This window comes from Aphelocoma coerulescens, chromosome 3, assembly GCF_041296385.1.
Source record: "Aphelocoma coerulescens isolate FSJ_1873_10779 chromosome 3, UR_Acoe_1.0, whole genome shotgun sequence".
NCBI classification, from domain to species: Eukaryota; Metazoa; Chordata; class Aves; order Passeriformes; family Corvidae; genus Aphelocoma; species Aphelocoma coerulescens.
The window spans coordinates 90,936,930-90,953,484 of record NC_091016.1 but is presented as its reverse complement, the minus strand read 5'-3'; the positions used below and the strand labels follow the sequence as shown (position 1 = coordinate 90,953,484).

The window sequence follows — 16,555 nt, the reverse complement described above, 5'->3', positions numbered from 1 at the left end:
AAAGTCAGAACTTTTTAGGTAGAGTTTGTGTCAGATACCACTCTCTTGTACAAGGAAAATCTCACACAAGCCATTAGAGAGACTCCCTGAACTCAGAAGAACTCTTCTGCTGCATCATTATACAGCATTAAAATCCTTTCATTTCAAACATATATTGTGTGTGTGTGAAGTTGTTGGCCTTCTACAATTAATAAAGTTTTTTCTCAAGGTTAGACACCTGAAACACTACAAAAATAGTCCCTTCCCTTTTGGCATTTCTAAGGTCTGCCACCGCTAGAGCCTTGACAGGATTCACCTTTTGGATGCCTCAGCATTTCACTCGACCAGCATCCAGCACATCAGGCAATAGAGAGAGAAAACTGTTCCCTTCAGTTTAAGTAGCAGGCTCTTCAGAGGAGTTTGTAAAACTTTTCTTGGAGTACAATGGATGGAATCCATTCCGAGATTATTCAATATCTTAATTGACCAGTTCCTGTTACTACAAAGTAAAAGAGTCTCTGATGACATCCTGCACATCAAGGATTAAGGGCTTAAGTTACTTTATTCCAGTGTAAATCTTTTACCTTTATATTTAGAATATGATCTAACAATTCAGTGCTCTGTTCTGATTTGTCTTTACATTAAAGCTAGCAATTCTTTGGCTAAGGAAGAGAGTCCAGGCTGCCAAGGGGCTGCAGAACATTTCAACTGCAGAACAATCAATGCAAACAATCAAGCTGAACACTATCAGAAGAGCTCAGTCTCTTTCTGTATTACTGAAAAAAAAGAAAAAAGAAGGGGGGGGGCAGCCATGGGGACAAAAATGGGCACATTTGAAGTTCAAAAGTGTTCATTTTAGAATATGCAGCTAAAATATTCTATTGCCGCCTATGAATGATGCTAACCACAGGGTAGAGGATGGGGAATTCAGTTAAAAAACATATGGTAGGAAGGTATCATCAAGATTTATAACACAAGTTAAATTACGAAATTTAGAGGTTTTTTTTGTCAATGGTGTTCTGTGAAAGGTTGTACAATCAGTCCTTATATGGAAATTCCATTCAACAATACTGTCAGATTAGTCACTAAAAACAACCTCCAACCTTAGGAACAAAAGTAGCAAAGGTTCTATAATTGACTAATGTCTCCCACTTTACTTGCATTTTCATTTCAATATACAATGCAAAAAATGTTATACATTCCTCAAATGCCTTGACACAATAACAGCAAGTCCTGAAGGTAGTGCAGTATTATTACAATTTTAAATGTTTCTCTATTTGAATCTGAAAACATATGCAAGTTTTACTTATCCCTGTACTTTTTAAGAAGTTACTGAAGTTGGGGATAATGAATGATGAAGGAGAAAAGACAAAATGTAAAAAGATAAAATGTTCAAGGAAACTGTTTTGGAGGATGGTTGTCTTTGAGATATAACAAATACTTCACTAGAACCCCTTTGTTAAAGTTGTATTTCTTACACTAAATAGCTACAATACATCTCCTTGAATTTATATCTATATGCTAAATATTGTTTTTTACTAAAAACTCTGATGTGTTACATTATGTTCACTAGAACCTGGGAATTCAAGCCTGTTTTGGTGCAAGTTAAAGGAGTCAACAAGCCCAGAAATGACAAAATGTTATTAGATCTGAGTGAACAAAGATGGAATTCATGTTTGGCATTACAAAAAAAGGCCACAAAGTTGGGCATCTGAGCTAGAAAATGCCAGCTTTCTGTGACATATTTCAGCCTTAACAAAGCTGTTCTAACACAGTTTAGTGTTCTCAACTCCAGAAGAGTGGTACTCTGCTCATTCCTCACATTTGTTTACGAATATTACATATAACCAGTGACGATGCCTAAACAAATCGACAATAAAACCACAACTTGAAAGCAGTCAAGGTCCTTGGCATGGTGGAAACATCAATCCTCTTAAAATTTCAGAAGAATGAGATTTTCAACAGCATTATTTTGAAAAAAAAGCAAATTAGCAAATTTACAATAATTTTACATTTGATAACAAATTAGGTTCACACCTGGAAAGGCCTACTGCTTCTATAGCTATTTCTCACATTACATAAGCTTTCTTTTAAACCAGAAGGATAGTTTCAGCAGGCCCTAGGGCCCTTTAGTGCATCAAGTAAAGCCCTTAATGCAAGTATTATCATTGGTTTAGTGAATGAATTGTCAGCAGAATTTAAAACAGAATTAAAACCTACCTCTTTCCTTGCCTGTATAGCTTCAAAATGTCTACAGTTCTTGTTTCAGACACAAAAGGAACACTTAACAGGTAACTCTAGTTACTAAATCATTGATTATATATAGACAGCACATAAAAGTATACTAACTTTGTATAAATCAAGATTTTATGGTTTATTGCGGTTTTTTACAGTTTTTGTGGGGGATTTTTTTGGTGTAGCTTGACCTGAAATCATTAAGACATATCTACATCATTTTTTTCAAGATTCTTTTATCACACAGTGATCAATTTTCTATATTCATTTTATGCAGATCTCTCCATTCCAGTTTTCCAGAGTTCATGAGTACTGACACTACTGAAGAAGTACAAGTTCAAACACACCTACACAAACAAGACAAACTAGACAGAATATTGCAAATAAGGCTACCTTTTTTTTTCTTTTTTTATATATAAATTTGTTTCAACCAGGCACAGAGAACTTTGGAACACAATATTGAAAGCCGTCTATGATAATCTTTGCAACTTAGGTGTTTGCAAATTTCCCAGTCAAGCACTCGCCCCTACAGCTTTAACAACGTATGCACAGATCTTTTATTTCCTCAGCACTTCAAGTGAATCATCCCTCAAACACAGCGGTTCTAAAACCGTACCATACTTACCAGAGTAAGACTATACATGGGCTAATTAAGTGACCCCATGTTCTCTTGGGCTGTGTGCTTTACTTCAAGACAGAGCCGGCTGCTCCAAGGCCGGGCTCACTCACAGCAGTGACAAACGTGCACAGCTGAGCCGAGCGCAGGCGACGGCCGGGAATGGAGGCACAGCCTGGGGCACAAGAGTGAAAATGTGCTGGCCACAGCAACCAGAGAACGAGGACTTGCACACATAACTTAAGAACAACTGCATTGTCAAACTGTACTTTTACATGAAGTTCAAGCACAAACTTTTCCCCAATATTCCCAATTTTCAAGAAAGTCCTGAAGGACACACCACCCCCAAACTTTAGAGGTGTTTAATTGTGCACATTCAATTCCACATTAAATCACAAAATAAACACTTGCTTTTCACCTGTAAATTTAACAAAAAACCCTTACAACTTAACATTAGCAAATACATTCCCAATCCACAGCCTCATGTAACATTACTAGTAATATGTGTCATTAAAGAAATTCTCTCAAAACATACATAATAGATACTGTGGGTAAAGGACACAGTGAGCACATTATTTCATTCTCTCTAACATATACCTAGTGATTATGGGCAGTGTTTTAATGCTGATGTTAAAAATTACATGATACTTATTATTCCAGTCCTATTTTACTTGTAAGAAGAATTACAATTTCAAAAGTGCACATACAACTGTGAAAACTGTGGAAGGGAGGACTGTGAAGAGTACGAATTAGTGCTTGTTCCACATAGGTGCTGCTATAGGTCCCTGTGGAGCCCTTTCAACGGTCACAAATTCATCAGGGTTGTCAAAAGCTTCATAGTGGACTAATAAGTCTTGAATAGCACACTCCTCAATCTAGAAGGAAAAAAAGAGCATGTATGTCAGTCAGTGTCAGGTCTACATTTACATCATGGACATGGTTATGAACTGGCTTCACTGGTCCTGAATGCATCAGAACTCCTAATCAGGAAGGAGTAGAATAGATGCGTTCTTCAGACAACTTGAAGAAACCTCATGTTTTCAGGTCTTGCTCCTCATGGGAAACTTGAGCCACCCTGGTATCTGCTGGAAAGGCAAGACAGCAGGACACAAGCACTCTAGGAGGTCTCCCCATTGGTGAAAAATTCTTAACACAGATGATCAAGGAGCTGATCAAAGGAGATATTCTGATGGATCGCAAACTTACAAAAAAAAAGACTGGTCAGGGATGTGAAGACTGAGGGCAGCCTTGGCTGCAATGATAATGAGATGCTGGAATTCAGGATCCTGAAAGCTGGGAACAAGGGAAATAGCAAACAACTTGGGACTTCAGAAGAGAAGACTATGAAGGAATCTGCTTGGAAAAATTCATGACATTTGGTCCCAGAAAGAAGAAAGGTCCAGGACAGCTGGCTGATTTCAAAGATCACCTTGGCCAAGCTCAAGAACAGACCATGCCAATGAGCTCCTTAGCCAAGTAAGAATGGCAGGACTACACAGACAAAAAAAAGAGCTCCTGACAAAACTCAAACAAAAAGGAAGCATAAAAGATGTGGAAGCAGAGAAAAGTGATGAAGGAAAACAGACACTGTGTGACCACACAAGAACAGAATTAAAAAAGTCAAAGCCCATCTGTGGTGGAATCTGGCAAAGAACAGGAAGTGCAACAAACCAGGCTTCTACAACAGCAAAAAAAGACAACATGGATCCACTACTGAATGAAAAAGACATGGAAAAGGCTGGGAACGTTCATCTTGGTCTTAAGTGTTAAGATCAGTCTCCAGCAATGCCAGGCCCTGGAGATCAGAGCTGGTCAAAATGACTGCAAGACCACTCTCAAAAAAACCCTTGAAAAATTGTTGCAATACGGGTTGATTCCTGAGGACTGGAAGGAATCAAATATCATTCCTACCTTCAAGAAGGGCAAGAGGATCTGAGCAACTACTAGGTGATCCCCAGGAAAGTGGTACAGCTTAAGTATTGACTAAAAGTTTAAGTGGACAAGCCTAAGAACAGACCTCATAAATGTAACGTGAGACAGACTGAAAGCTGGCTGAACTGGTGATCTCAAAGGGTTGTGACCAGTGGCACAAAGTCCATCTAGAGGCCAGTCACTAGCACCAATACTGAGACTGAGACTAGGGCTAGTACTGTTTAACATCTTTATCAATTACCCACAGGAAGAGACACAGTTCACCCTCAGCAAGGTTACGAACAGTAGAGAACTTGGAAGGAGTGGCTGATATACCAGATGCTTGTGCTGCCACTCAGAGAGACCCAGACAACACTAGAAAAATGGGCTACAAGGAATGTCATGAAGTTCAAGAAAGAGCAACACAAAGTCCAGCTCCTGAGAAGAATAACCCCAGACACCAGAACATACTGGGAGCTGACAAGCTGAAAAGCAGCCTAGCATAAAAGGAGTTGGGGTCCTGGTGGACAATTTAGCCTTTTAGCCAGCAATGTGCTCATATGGCAAAGAAGGGTGGCAGCCTCCTGTGCTCTGTGAGGGACAGCACTGCCAGCAAAATGAGATAGATGACCCTTCCCTTCTACTCAGCTCTGGTGAGACACACTTGAAGTTCTAAATCCACTTCTTGACCTCTCAGTACAAGAGAAACATGGATATAACGAACAGTCCAGTGACATAGCATAAAAATTATTAAGAGCCAGTGCATCTGACACTGAGGAGATGCTGAGCTCACTGCACTTGTTTAGTGTGGAGAAAAAAAGGCTTATGGAGATCTTATCAAAGTGTATAAATACCTGATAGGACAGAATAAAGAAAACTGACCCATGGTCTTCTCAGTAGTACCCAAAGACAGGAGAAGAGGCAATGATTTAAAAATCTTTTTTGGTGTGAGAGGGGTCCCCAGAACAGGTTTTCTAGAGAGGCCATTAGTCTTCATCCTTGCAGATAATCAAACACTGCCTGGACATGTCTTTGAGAAACCTACTCTAAACTGACCCTGCTCTGAGCAGGGGTTTAGACAATTGCCAGAGGTTCCTTCCAAACTCAATCACTCTCTGATGCTGCAAATACATTTATCATGGACTCAGAGATTTTGACTTTAATAGAGGCCACCTTATAAAACAGCAGTGTGAAGTTATAATTAAATGATATTTAATATCATTATGTAAATGAGAGGTATGAATACATAATTAATACTAATAACTGATCTCTGAAAGAGCCATTGGAAACTCCTTGTGATACTTTAGAGCAGCAGTAACTTAGCACTTTACCTGGATCAACGCCAAAGGTTTTTCTCTGCTCCTAATAAGAGCAGCTTCTTGCTGGAGCTCTTCCTCTACAATAGCTGAAAACATGACAGGTGCTATCACAGGAGAGCTGGTTGGTGATGCTGCTGACCAAGGACTGCAAAAAAAAACCCCAAACGACATTAAGAGGCAACATGACGGTCAGCACAACACACAGTAAAGAAGTTCCAGAATTTAAGCCACTGCCAAACTTACTTATGACTCTCCAGCTGTGGAGAATCCAGAACACGGTCTTCCAGACCTGAGTTACTTCTAGTGGTGCACCTGGAGAGAGGTAGGAAAGTAAAAGTCACTGGCAGAGCGTTCTCCTAAATCATATCATGACATACAAACTTACAGCAGGCAATTACAACAAATATGTAGGGTTTGTCCAGAGGAAAAGCAAAAGGATGTGATGCCAGGAAAAGGCATCAGATGTAATGTTGAATTTGTTTTTTAAATGTGATACTGTGACTGAAAAAGACATTGATTCTCATTTCTAACTACCAGACCCTAACAGAATTCCATTTTGGGAATTAATTCTGGCATTTCCTAACATTTGAGGATTTGAAAAAAAGTTTCACTTTTGGTTATTTTAAAAAAACAGGCTTTTTTGCTTTTTTACATGTAAATTAGCCAACTGAGTTATGTACTAACAGCACTACCTACAAAAGTTTGCAATTAATGTGAAAGAACAAAAAATTCAAGATAACAAATCCAATGGTCCTGTATTCAAATTAAGTGCTTCATGCAAAAGAGCCAGTGCTACAATAGCACTAAGTAAATTCTTTGAGTATAAGCCCAGAAATTATGGACTTTCAGCACATAACCTTTAACCACCTCCCACATTCACAAGAATAGCATAAAACTAGAATTAACAGGATAGAAAAAAAAAATCTTGAAATATTTATAGAGTTCCTGACGGGAAGACATTTCATTCAGTTGCAAAATGTTAACCTCTCAACAAAAAGAAGTCACATTTGTTACACTGTATTCCTTAAGAGACAAGTATATTTGTCAGAAAAATCCTACACCAGTAGGAAGAGAGGGCCCTATTCTCATGATTTAATACCTATCTTTGACAGGATAGTTTTGCAATTTCCAGAACCCTAAAAAAGTGTTACATCATACTGTGACATGCTGGCAAAAATTTTTTGAATTATTCTACGGCACTGCAAACAACTCTAAGAGTGTTGCTGTTTCATAAATCACTCTCAATTTTCTTTAAGGTTTTGGTAATCCTTTTTAAGTGACCATAAGTTCTTGGATAAAAAAGAAAAAAGTCTATAGAAAGTTAAGAGAATTCCAGTAACTACCAAGTTCTCTGTTTGAAATATTTTCCCCAGAACACAATTCCAAGGATAATAAAAAACATGATTCCTACCACAAAGTGGTAAGAGCAAGATCTCAAAAAACCTGAAATCCAACATCCATCATCAAAACCTGATTTAAATTAATCATGTTGAGCTTTTTGTCACAAAACATATTTTTTTCCCACAAAACAAACAATACACATTGCCAGGTCACATATCCTTGTACTCAGTCTGAAAAATATGGATGGAGTAAATGGACTATGAGATGGGTGGAAAATGGTCTGGAAACAGATTAGCTGTACAAAGTCCAACTGGAAACCAAGTCCTAGTGGGGGTCCTCAGGGACTGGATACTGGAATCAATCCTGTTAAGCATCTTTGGTAGAACAGAACAGAACAGAACAGAACAGACCCTCAGCAGGCCACAGCTGGATGTGGAGAGGTTGGGGATGGTGCACATTCTGGATGCCAGGCTGCCTTTTAGAAACCCTCAAGAGGCTGGAGAAATGGGCAGGCTGCCTTTCAGGAGCCCTGAAGAGGCTGGAGAAATGGGCAGCTGAGAACCAATGAATTTCAAAGGCAAGTGCAAATTTCTGTACTTGGAAGAGAACAGCCCCACAAAGCAGTACAGGCCAGGGCTGACTGGCTAGAAAGCTCTGCAGAGAGAAAGCAGAACCTGAAGAGTCCTGGCTGGCAACAAGTGGAAGATGTTACCAGCCAGTGCCTCTGCAGCAGACAGCCAACGGCATGCTGGGCTGTGCTAGCAATACTGTAGCAAGGCAGGCAGAGGAAGTGATTCTTCCCATTTATGCCGTATTTCTTCATCTACACACAGAGTATCATTCTCAATTTTGGGCTCCTCAACACAAGAAGAATGCTGTCAGGTTGGAACAAGTCCAGGACTCGGAAGAATGTGTGCTATTAATCCTAAAGGGAGATCTCATTGCTGTCTTCAACTACCTAACTGCAGGATAGAGAAAAGATGAAGCAAGAATCTTCTTAGAGGTGCATAATGACAGAATAGAGACAACATAGACAAGAGGCAAAATAGTAAATCCCAGATAGATAAAAGGAAAAATAAAAATCCCATATGGAGATGATTATCCACTGAAACATGTTGCCCAAAACATTTGTGGTATCTTCACACTTGGAAGCAGTCACAACTCAACTAAAGCAGGTCCTGAGTAACATAATCTAGTTTGACTTACTTTTAGTGGGAGGATAAACTACAGAATCAAAAGTATTCTGTGATTTCAAAGCAGGGCGCTATTTTTTAGCTGCATCCAGCTCTGGGGTCCTCAGCACAAAAAAAGACATGGACCTTAGAGCAATTCCAGAGTAGGCCACCAAGATCAACAGAAGTATGAAGCACCACTCCATCCAGGGAAAAGCTGAGAGAATTGGGTTTGTTCAACCTTGAAAAGAGAAGGCTGCAGAGTGACTTAATGATTGCCTTCCAATACATGAAGGGAACCTGCAAGAAAGATGGAAGGGGACTTTTTACAAGCACATGTAATGACAGGACAAGGGTTCAAACTGAAAAAGAGCAGGTTTAGATTAGATATTAGGAGGAACTTCTTCACTGTGAAGGTGGTGAGGCACAGGAACAGGTTGCCCAGGGAAGCTATGGATGCCCCATCCCTGCAAGTGTTCAAGGCTAGGCTGGATGGAGCTCTGAGGGAGGGGTCCCTGCCCCAGCAGGAGGATTGGAACGAGATGATCTTTAAGGTCCCTTCCAACCCAAACCATTCTATGATAAATTAGCTTCCAGGTTTTACTGCTCTTATAGATAACAACATTAAAAAGCAGAAAAGAACCAAAGAAAAGGGAGGAGATGAAGGCAGACCTCTGTGCTTTTATACTGATATTATCTCTCAATTTTCTCTCTTTTTCCACCTGCTTTAATAATACTCACCTTGTAGCCGATTTGACAATAACTGATTTGACAGCTACACTCTTCTTTCCACTCCTAATCCAAAGAACTCACAGCACTACTATAAATGAACCAAACTGGATTGTTACACTTAACAAACCCGATGCATTCTATACAAACAAGTCAAAAAGCCCAAACAACAACCAAAAAAATCACCTCAACAGTAATTTCCCAAAACTGGAATTAATAGCTCCAGCATCACACATACTCTAGCGATCAATTAAAAGATAAGTAAATACCTGTATCATCTCCCTCATTTAAAGCCAATGGGGCTTTAAAATGTAGGAAGCAGTCCAGGTATTTTGAAGCTGTTTGTACATATGTACATCTGTGTTTCTTGCTAACAAGGCACTCATTCCAGATATTAAATCAACTGCAGATATTTCAACATGCTAAATTAATTCCTCAGCTGGCATCAAAATGACAAGGAGAAATGGAATACACAGGAAATGTGAAGCTAGCATATACAGAAAAATGGGAAAAAAGCCTCAAAAATATAGAACTTGGAAACTTGGAAGTCTTGGAAATTAAGACTGATGGAGAGACATAAATGGTTCTGCATGGAAATAAACCAGCCAAGTATCATCAGTACTGAACCAACCTGATTAACTCAGTTGGCTGAACTTGCCATGACTCTTGTGCAGCCACCAAAATGTCCCAGCCCTCAGCTCCCTAGTGTTTCTTGAGTATTTGTTCATGAGAAGTCAGGTCAGGTTTGGTGCCTCCCTGATCTAATAACTGCTCTCAGAAAAAGAACACAAAGCCTGGTCTCCTGCAGAACCTCCTGGGTTTTGCTATACCATTTGAGTCATGTGCTAATTATTAGCTCATTATTAGCCATGACAGAACTAGGCCATTCCCACACGAAGCCGCAAATATTTGTTTCCACTAAGACTCTTCACTGCTCCCTGGAGTAACACAGTGAAGACAACTCAGGCTGCCACAACTAAGTTAAGTCATGTCAGGCCTATGTTTTTAGCTTGGACTATGAGCTACACATGCACAGTGTAACTCCCAAGGCTGAGGTGCCCCTGAAAACAACACAGCCACATCCACATACCCCAGCTCTTGGAATGATCTGCCTTTGGATTAAATGCAGTTCAAATCACCACAATTCATGACATAGTTTACCTAAAAAAAAATTCTGTACTGCAAAAGAAGGTGACAGTACATAGAAGAATGCTCACATCACCATCCAAAATACCCTCATCCAGAGACCTAAGAAAATTGTCAGTTTAATTAGTGCACAGTTTATACAAAGGAGAAAGACAAAGCAGGAGCATTAAGCCATGCAACTATCTTCAGTGTCCCATCACCAAGTCTGACATCAACAGGTGAGGATTGCTTACGCTCTAAGCTTGTGTAATTTCCTTCCCTTAAAAGGGAAGGGGTAAGGGTGTGGATAATCAACCTTCAGAGAAATAGCCATTGAATGCCACAGGTAAAAATCAGAGCCCACTGTGACAGAACTGTACAGTCACAAAATTAAATTACATCAAACTAGAAACTCAACTCCTAAGTTTCGGCTGGAGGAACTAGTCACCTAGGCTCTTTACACCTAATAGACAGAAATAAGCATCTTCAGACACAATTCAAAAACAACCTGAAATAGCTTTGGAGGGGCCTTCTTTTCAAAGTCATGGTAGTCAATTTAGCCACCTACTAGGCTTCCACTAACTTAATGTATCATCTTCAGAGAGTTAATGTATTAGACTTGGATTCAGCTCAAATAATCCACTTTGAGAGCGTGCAGACTGGCCAGATTGCGCAGACAAGACAGAGCAATGCAAAAGGAGAAGAAATTACTTTATGAAGATTACAGAGTTGTTGTGACAAAGCTAAGAATAGCATGCAGTGCAAATTCTCTTATCACCAGCCCTGGGCATCTCCCATATGATGAAAAGTTTTATTATTGTGCTAGCAACAAAATGAACAATACCCGTTCCTCTGCAGATTTGTGTTTCATGTCCCCACAACTCCACTCACTACAGTAACTTCAGCTTTATCACTCTGTTCCTGAAGAATGCCTCCCCATCACATACACTCCAAATGCCTCCTACCTCTCTCCTCAGACACTATCCCACACACAGTGCTCCTACATTTCTACCCTCATTTTGTTTTTTATCTAGCAGCAAAACATGTACTACTTCTGTCCTAGGGAAACACCAATTTTTATACAAGCTGAACAACCAAAAGCAAGGCCCAGCAGAACCTCCTTCTCCCCACAGAGGAGTCAGTTATGGGAGGAGAATGGAACAGGAGTTCACAAGAAAAACAGCCAGATAAGGACACAGCTCCCTGTGCACCAACAGCTCTGCAAACTTCTCCCTCAGCGCAGCTGTGTAAACTTGAGTCAGGCTGCTCTAAAGTTGAGTTGTAAGAAGAGTTGTGTGAAGGATTACAGAAGCTCCCCTTCTTTACTCAAGAGCTACATTTACGCTCAGTCCCTCAGGCCTTTCTTGAGCTATGCTGCAGCTATGGCCAAGCCCAGCTTTGCTGTTCCTGAGCCTGACTTGACTTGCAGGTTTGATGTCAGCCTTGCCTGATCCCAATGCACCTGTCTGTGCTCAGACTGTGGCTCATCCTGGTTTCTGTCACAGAGCCTGCACTGCTCACCTCCCACTGGCACACCCAGCCAGTCCTGCTGTCACACTTGGCTTCCCTAAAACTGTGGGTCAGCTGGCCTGCAGTGCTTCCGGATAGTAGGTATGAAACTTGTAAGATTTTCAGGCTCTCTGTTTTGTAAATATATTTGAAATGACTAACGTTCAAAGTTACTGACGATAGGGGGAAGAGATGCAGGTGGGGGGGCAGCTCAGACATGCAGACCTTCAGGAATAAGGCTGAGATTTCTTTCCTCATCTTAGCCAGTTATTTTAACCCAAAACAGCGATTTTATTGGAGGTAGCAAGAGGATGCTAAAACGTTTTGACCAAAGAGCAATATTGTCTAATAACTAGAGATATAACTCACACATGCCTTATTTTTGTCCTTAGAACTGCAGTCCCACAGTAATTATAATACACAGAGATAACCAGCATATTAATGTTTCTATAAGCCCTCTTAATCCATTAAACACTGCACCTAAACAATTAAGTCATCTTACAAGAAAACTCAGACGAGGAAATGCCAGAACTGTGTTTGAATAAACTGATTTTAATCTACTCTGGGGTTACAAACAAATACTCCTTAGCAAAATGTTTCATGAATGCCATATCTGAATGCTCATGAATATCTAATTTCTACAGAGGTTAGAAAATACCATTTTATCATTTTATATATACATACATATGCAAACATACAGACATATTTTGTTTGGAGCCTGAAGTTTATACATATATATATATACACACACACACACACACACATCCATCTATATGGATGCAAACACTTTGAACCCGAAACACAGTCTTTAAGCTTCCTATTCATGTATTGGTTTGGCACAGCCTGGTTTTGGGTAGCAGGGGAGCCACAGAGATGGCTCCTGTGAGGAAGCTGCTGGAAGCTTCCCACCACACCCGACAGGGTCAGTGGCTGATGGCTCTGAAGATGGACATGCTGCTGGCCAAAACTGGGCCAATGAGAGAGGTTGGTAACGCCTCTGTGATGACATATTTAAGAAGAAAATCAAAACAAAGTCACAAAATTTTGGATTCTAGCCAGAGAAGAGGAGGGGGTGAAAACATGTGAGGGAAAACAACATGGAGACACCAAGGTCAGTGGAGAAGGAGGGGCAGGAGGTGCTCCAGGTGCCAGAGCTGAGGTTCCTCTGCAGGCCGTGGTGCAGCCCACGGTGAAGCCGCTGTGCCCCTGCAGCCCATGGGGATCCACGGGGGATGCCGAGATCCACCCGCAGCCCGTGGGGGAGGTGCCCGTGCCGGAGCAGGGGGATGCCTGGAGGAGCTGTGATCCCGTGGGAGAGCCGGTGGAGAGAGAGGGCCCTGCTTCCAGGCTGGAGCAGCCTGTCCTTGGAGGGCTGCACCCCGTGGAAAGAGAGAGCCCCGGCGCAGCAGTTCGGGAGGGCCGTGTGCCCGTGGGAGGGGCTCACGCTGCAGCAGGGGCGGTGGGGCTGCTGCTCCTGAGAGCGGCCCCACGCCGGGGAAGTTCAGGAGAACTGTCTCCGGGGGCAGGGACCCACGGCCTCACAGGGGAAGACTCCTCTCCCGGAGCAGCGGGAGGAAATCTCGGTGATGGACTGCCCAAACCCCCAGGCCGTGTCTCCCTGTGCTGTCGGTGGGAAGGAGGGAGGGGCTGGGGGAGGGAAGGTGTTCTAAGGGCTTATTTTACTTCTCATTATGCTCCTCTGATTCTGTTAGCAATAAATTCACAACTTAAGTTGAACCTGTTTCACCCTTCTTGTCTCCCGGTCCTTGTCTCACTCATGAAGTGTTCATGAATTTTTTTTTCTTTTTCCCTCCTCTGCCCAGCTGTGGCAGGGGAGGATCAGTGAGTGGCTCTGGTGGGTGCCTGGTGCTGGGCCAGCGTCAAACCACAACACTATTCTTAGGAGTATTTCATTCATAAAATCTTATTAAGAGAATCATCAGAAGAATGCTTACAGGAATCTTTTTTAAATGACAATTTTATTCTTTCTTATTTCAGCAGAATTTAGCATGTCATCATGCTTCTTGTATAATGACTGACCAACTAGAAAAAAATGTTTCTTACCTTATGGTGTTTCGGACTGATGACTCCTCAGATCCTTTATATCCACATCTTTTAATACCAGTACCAGGGGAATTATTCACACTCATACACTTTTCTTCTTCCATTACAAGATCACGGAATGACTTTGGCAAGGCAGAATGTAATGAAGATGACCTTTTTAAAAACAAAAATGAAACAAAACCAATGCACTTTATACTCGCACTTTTCAAGACTCCATATTATTCCATGATTCAGATAGCAAAGAGGCCTTTCTACTTACTAAAAATACATCATTGCTTAGGTTTTGTATACCACCATTATCCTGCTAGACCCTATTTGCTAAAATAAGTCATTCTGGGTCATATAGGTAAAGAACAGAAAATAAATATCTATGAGAACAGAGGACGCCAGTAGTTTTGAAATTTCATTAGAACTGAAAAAATAGAAATCAAACCCAAAACCCTACCCTTCCACCTACTCCCCCCACCTCATCCTCTTAAAAAGAATCTTTTTCATAGATGTCTTGTCTTAGACAAGCTGTACCTTTTCTAACAGTATTAGTCCTTGAAAAGTATTTTCATAAATCACACAATGCTCCAGGTACTGTTGATCTAATACTGGCAGTTTACCATCATGAAAGTCAAGTATAGCTGATCTTTTCTTCCCAAGATACTGAATGAGTTACTCATACCTGCTGGAGGCTCTAAAATCCCTTAATCCACACTGAAGTTCAATAAAACTGATATCCTTCATTTTCTTTTACTTGTCCAAGTATAAGTTACTGAATTAGAGCCTGCATATTATCTTTCAAAAATAAACCATTATGAAAACATAGCAATTTAGCATCTTAGGTATTATGAACACTTTCCAAACTCAAAGCTTTTTTATTTTCAGAATTCAAGGCAGTTACCATTAGTTCTTCTTTTACCCATCAAGGCTTTGGATTTAATTCTTCATATATTTGCTTACACTTAACTTTACTAAGCATAGCAGACCCATTTATTGCAAAATGCACAAAATACATTCTGAAAGAACAGCTCTGCTTATTATCTACTCAAGGAAACAAGAGACCATCAATAAACACTACTGAAGTAAAACAAGCTCTTTATACAATGCCAATTGCACAGCTGCCATAAGAAGAGCAGCATCTGAAGTCAAAGACCTTCAAACTACATCTAGGTGGGACACAATTTAAGATAACAAATATGAAGGCATTTTTAAAGTGCAACATTGTATCTGAAATGTTACAACAAAAGCATCTGAAATCTATGTATGATGTCTGATGTTAGACCACCCTGGCTTCAGTTTGGATCTTTTTTTTTTTATTTAAATATTGGATAAGCAGCACAGAAGACATAGAAAGTAGAATGGGAACCTCCAGATACAGGGGTTCAGAATCATTTTGCACATCTTCAACCATCAGCCGGCACACAGAAGTTCAGGCAAGTGTTTGACCAGACCTTCCCCAAACCTATTACACCAAGTAGGCAAACAGTCCATCGGATCTGCTGTCATAGAAACTTCTCCTGCTAATAACATTTTAAGTAGCCTACCCATTTCCATGAAAATTCTGTACTGCAATCAGATCCACTTGCAACAGAGAATCAAAAAAAAAAAACCAAAATCCAACCCAAAAACTCCAAAACAACATCGCAAAAAAATCTACTGTGTCATTCCCAGTTTGTGAACCTATCCAAATCAATTATTTGTGGCTTAAAATGGTTTGTCTGAAAACTGGTACAAAATTTTCCTAACATGTAACAGCTCTAAATTTCAGCTTGTCCTGTCTGATACACTGTCATTTTTATCTAATTTGCAAAATTAGAAAAACTAATTTAAACTTTTTTTTAAAGTGGAATATAACTAAATTTCTCTAAGCTGTAACTGCAAACCATCAAAGCATGAAGTTCCAAAACACCTCCTGATGTTAAGTACAAGCTGGAATACCATCAAACTGACAGCCTAGACATTAAGATACACAATTGTTAATTCTCAACAGACACTTCAAATTTCTTCATGCTTCTGGTCTTGAAAAGCCATAGACTGTCTCCTGAGCGTAAAAAGGGCCCAAAACAGCAACACTCCCACTCCCTTGATCAAAGTAGGTTTGGAGAACTAATAAAGTCAACATGCAGTTAACTTTTGGCATTTTTTCAAAGTATTACCATTGTGGTATTTTATTTTTCCCTTCTAATTTTCATTTTTGTTCAAAGGAGGAAACATAGGTTCAGTTTTCCCAAAAACTATGAAACTGGAGGTTTCTCTTGGTGGAAAAGGTAGGGCATTGTGTATGACAGACTCTGTCTTTCAGCCAACCAAAAAAAAGAGCCAGAAGGTCCCACACCCTTCTGGCAAGTGTGCCTACTGCACATCCAAGTTGAATATCTGATTTCACTGGAACACAAGTTCTATGGCTTTGACTATTTTGCATGTGTGGAAAGCTCAACTGACTGCCAAATGCACTTAATAGTTCACTGAGAATTTACAGACTAACTCTGCAAATATAATATTAAGAGTAGATGAGTAACACAACTATTCTACCTTACACACAAAAATACTTCAAACAGCTAGCAGGG

General features: G+C 40.4%; 1 protein-coding gene across 3 annotated transcripts in view; it reads right to left on the bottom strand.

The window, feature by feature from the left end:
- Window positions 1–2,328: 2,328 nt before the first annotated feature.
- The window catches only part of IBTK (inhibitor of Bruton tyrosine kinase), a 57,346-nt gene continuing 43,119 nt past the window's right edge, over window positions 2,329–16,555 (bottom strand). For all 3 annotated transcript variants that reach the window (XM_069011261.1, XM_069011263.1, XM_069011262.1), the window contains exons 26-29: window positions 14,001–14,153; window positions 6,304–6,372; window positions 6,073–6,205; window positions 2,329–3,705 (exon numbers count right to left, since the gene is read on the bottom strand). In XM_069011261.1, the coding sequence (XP_068867362.1) occupies window positions 3,580–3,705; window positions 6,073–6,205; window positions 6,304–6,372; window positions 14,001–14,153 (481 nt within the window). In that variant the 3' untranslated portion in view covers window positions 2,329–3,579. The remainder of the gene's footprint in view (window positions 3,706–6,072; window positions 6,206–6,303; window positions 6,373–14,000; window positions 14,154–16,555) is intronic.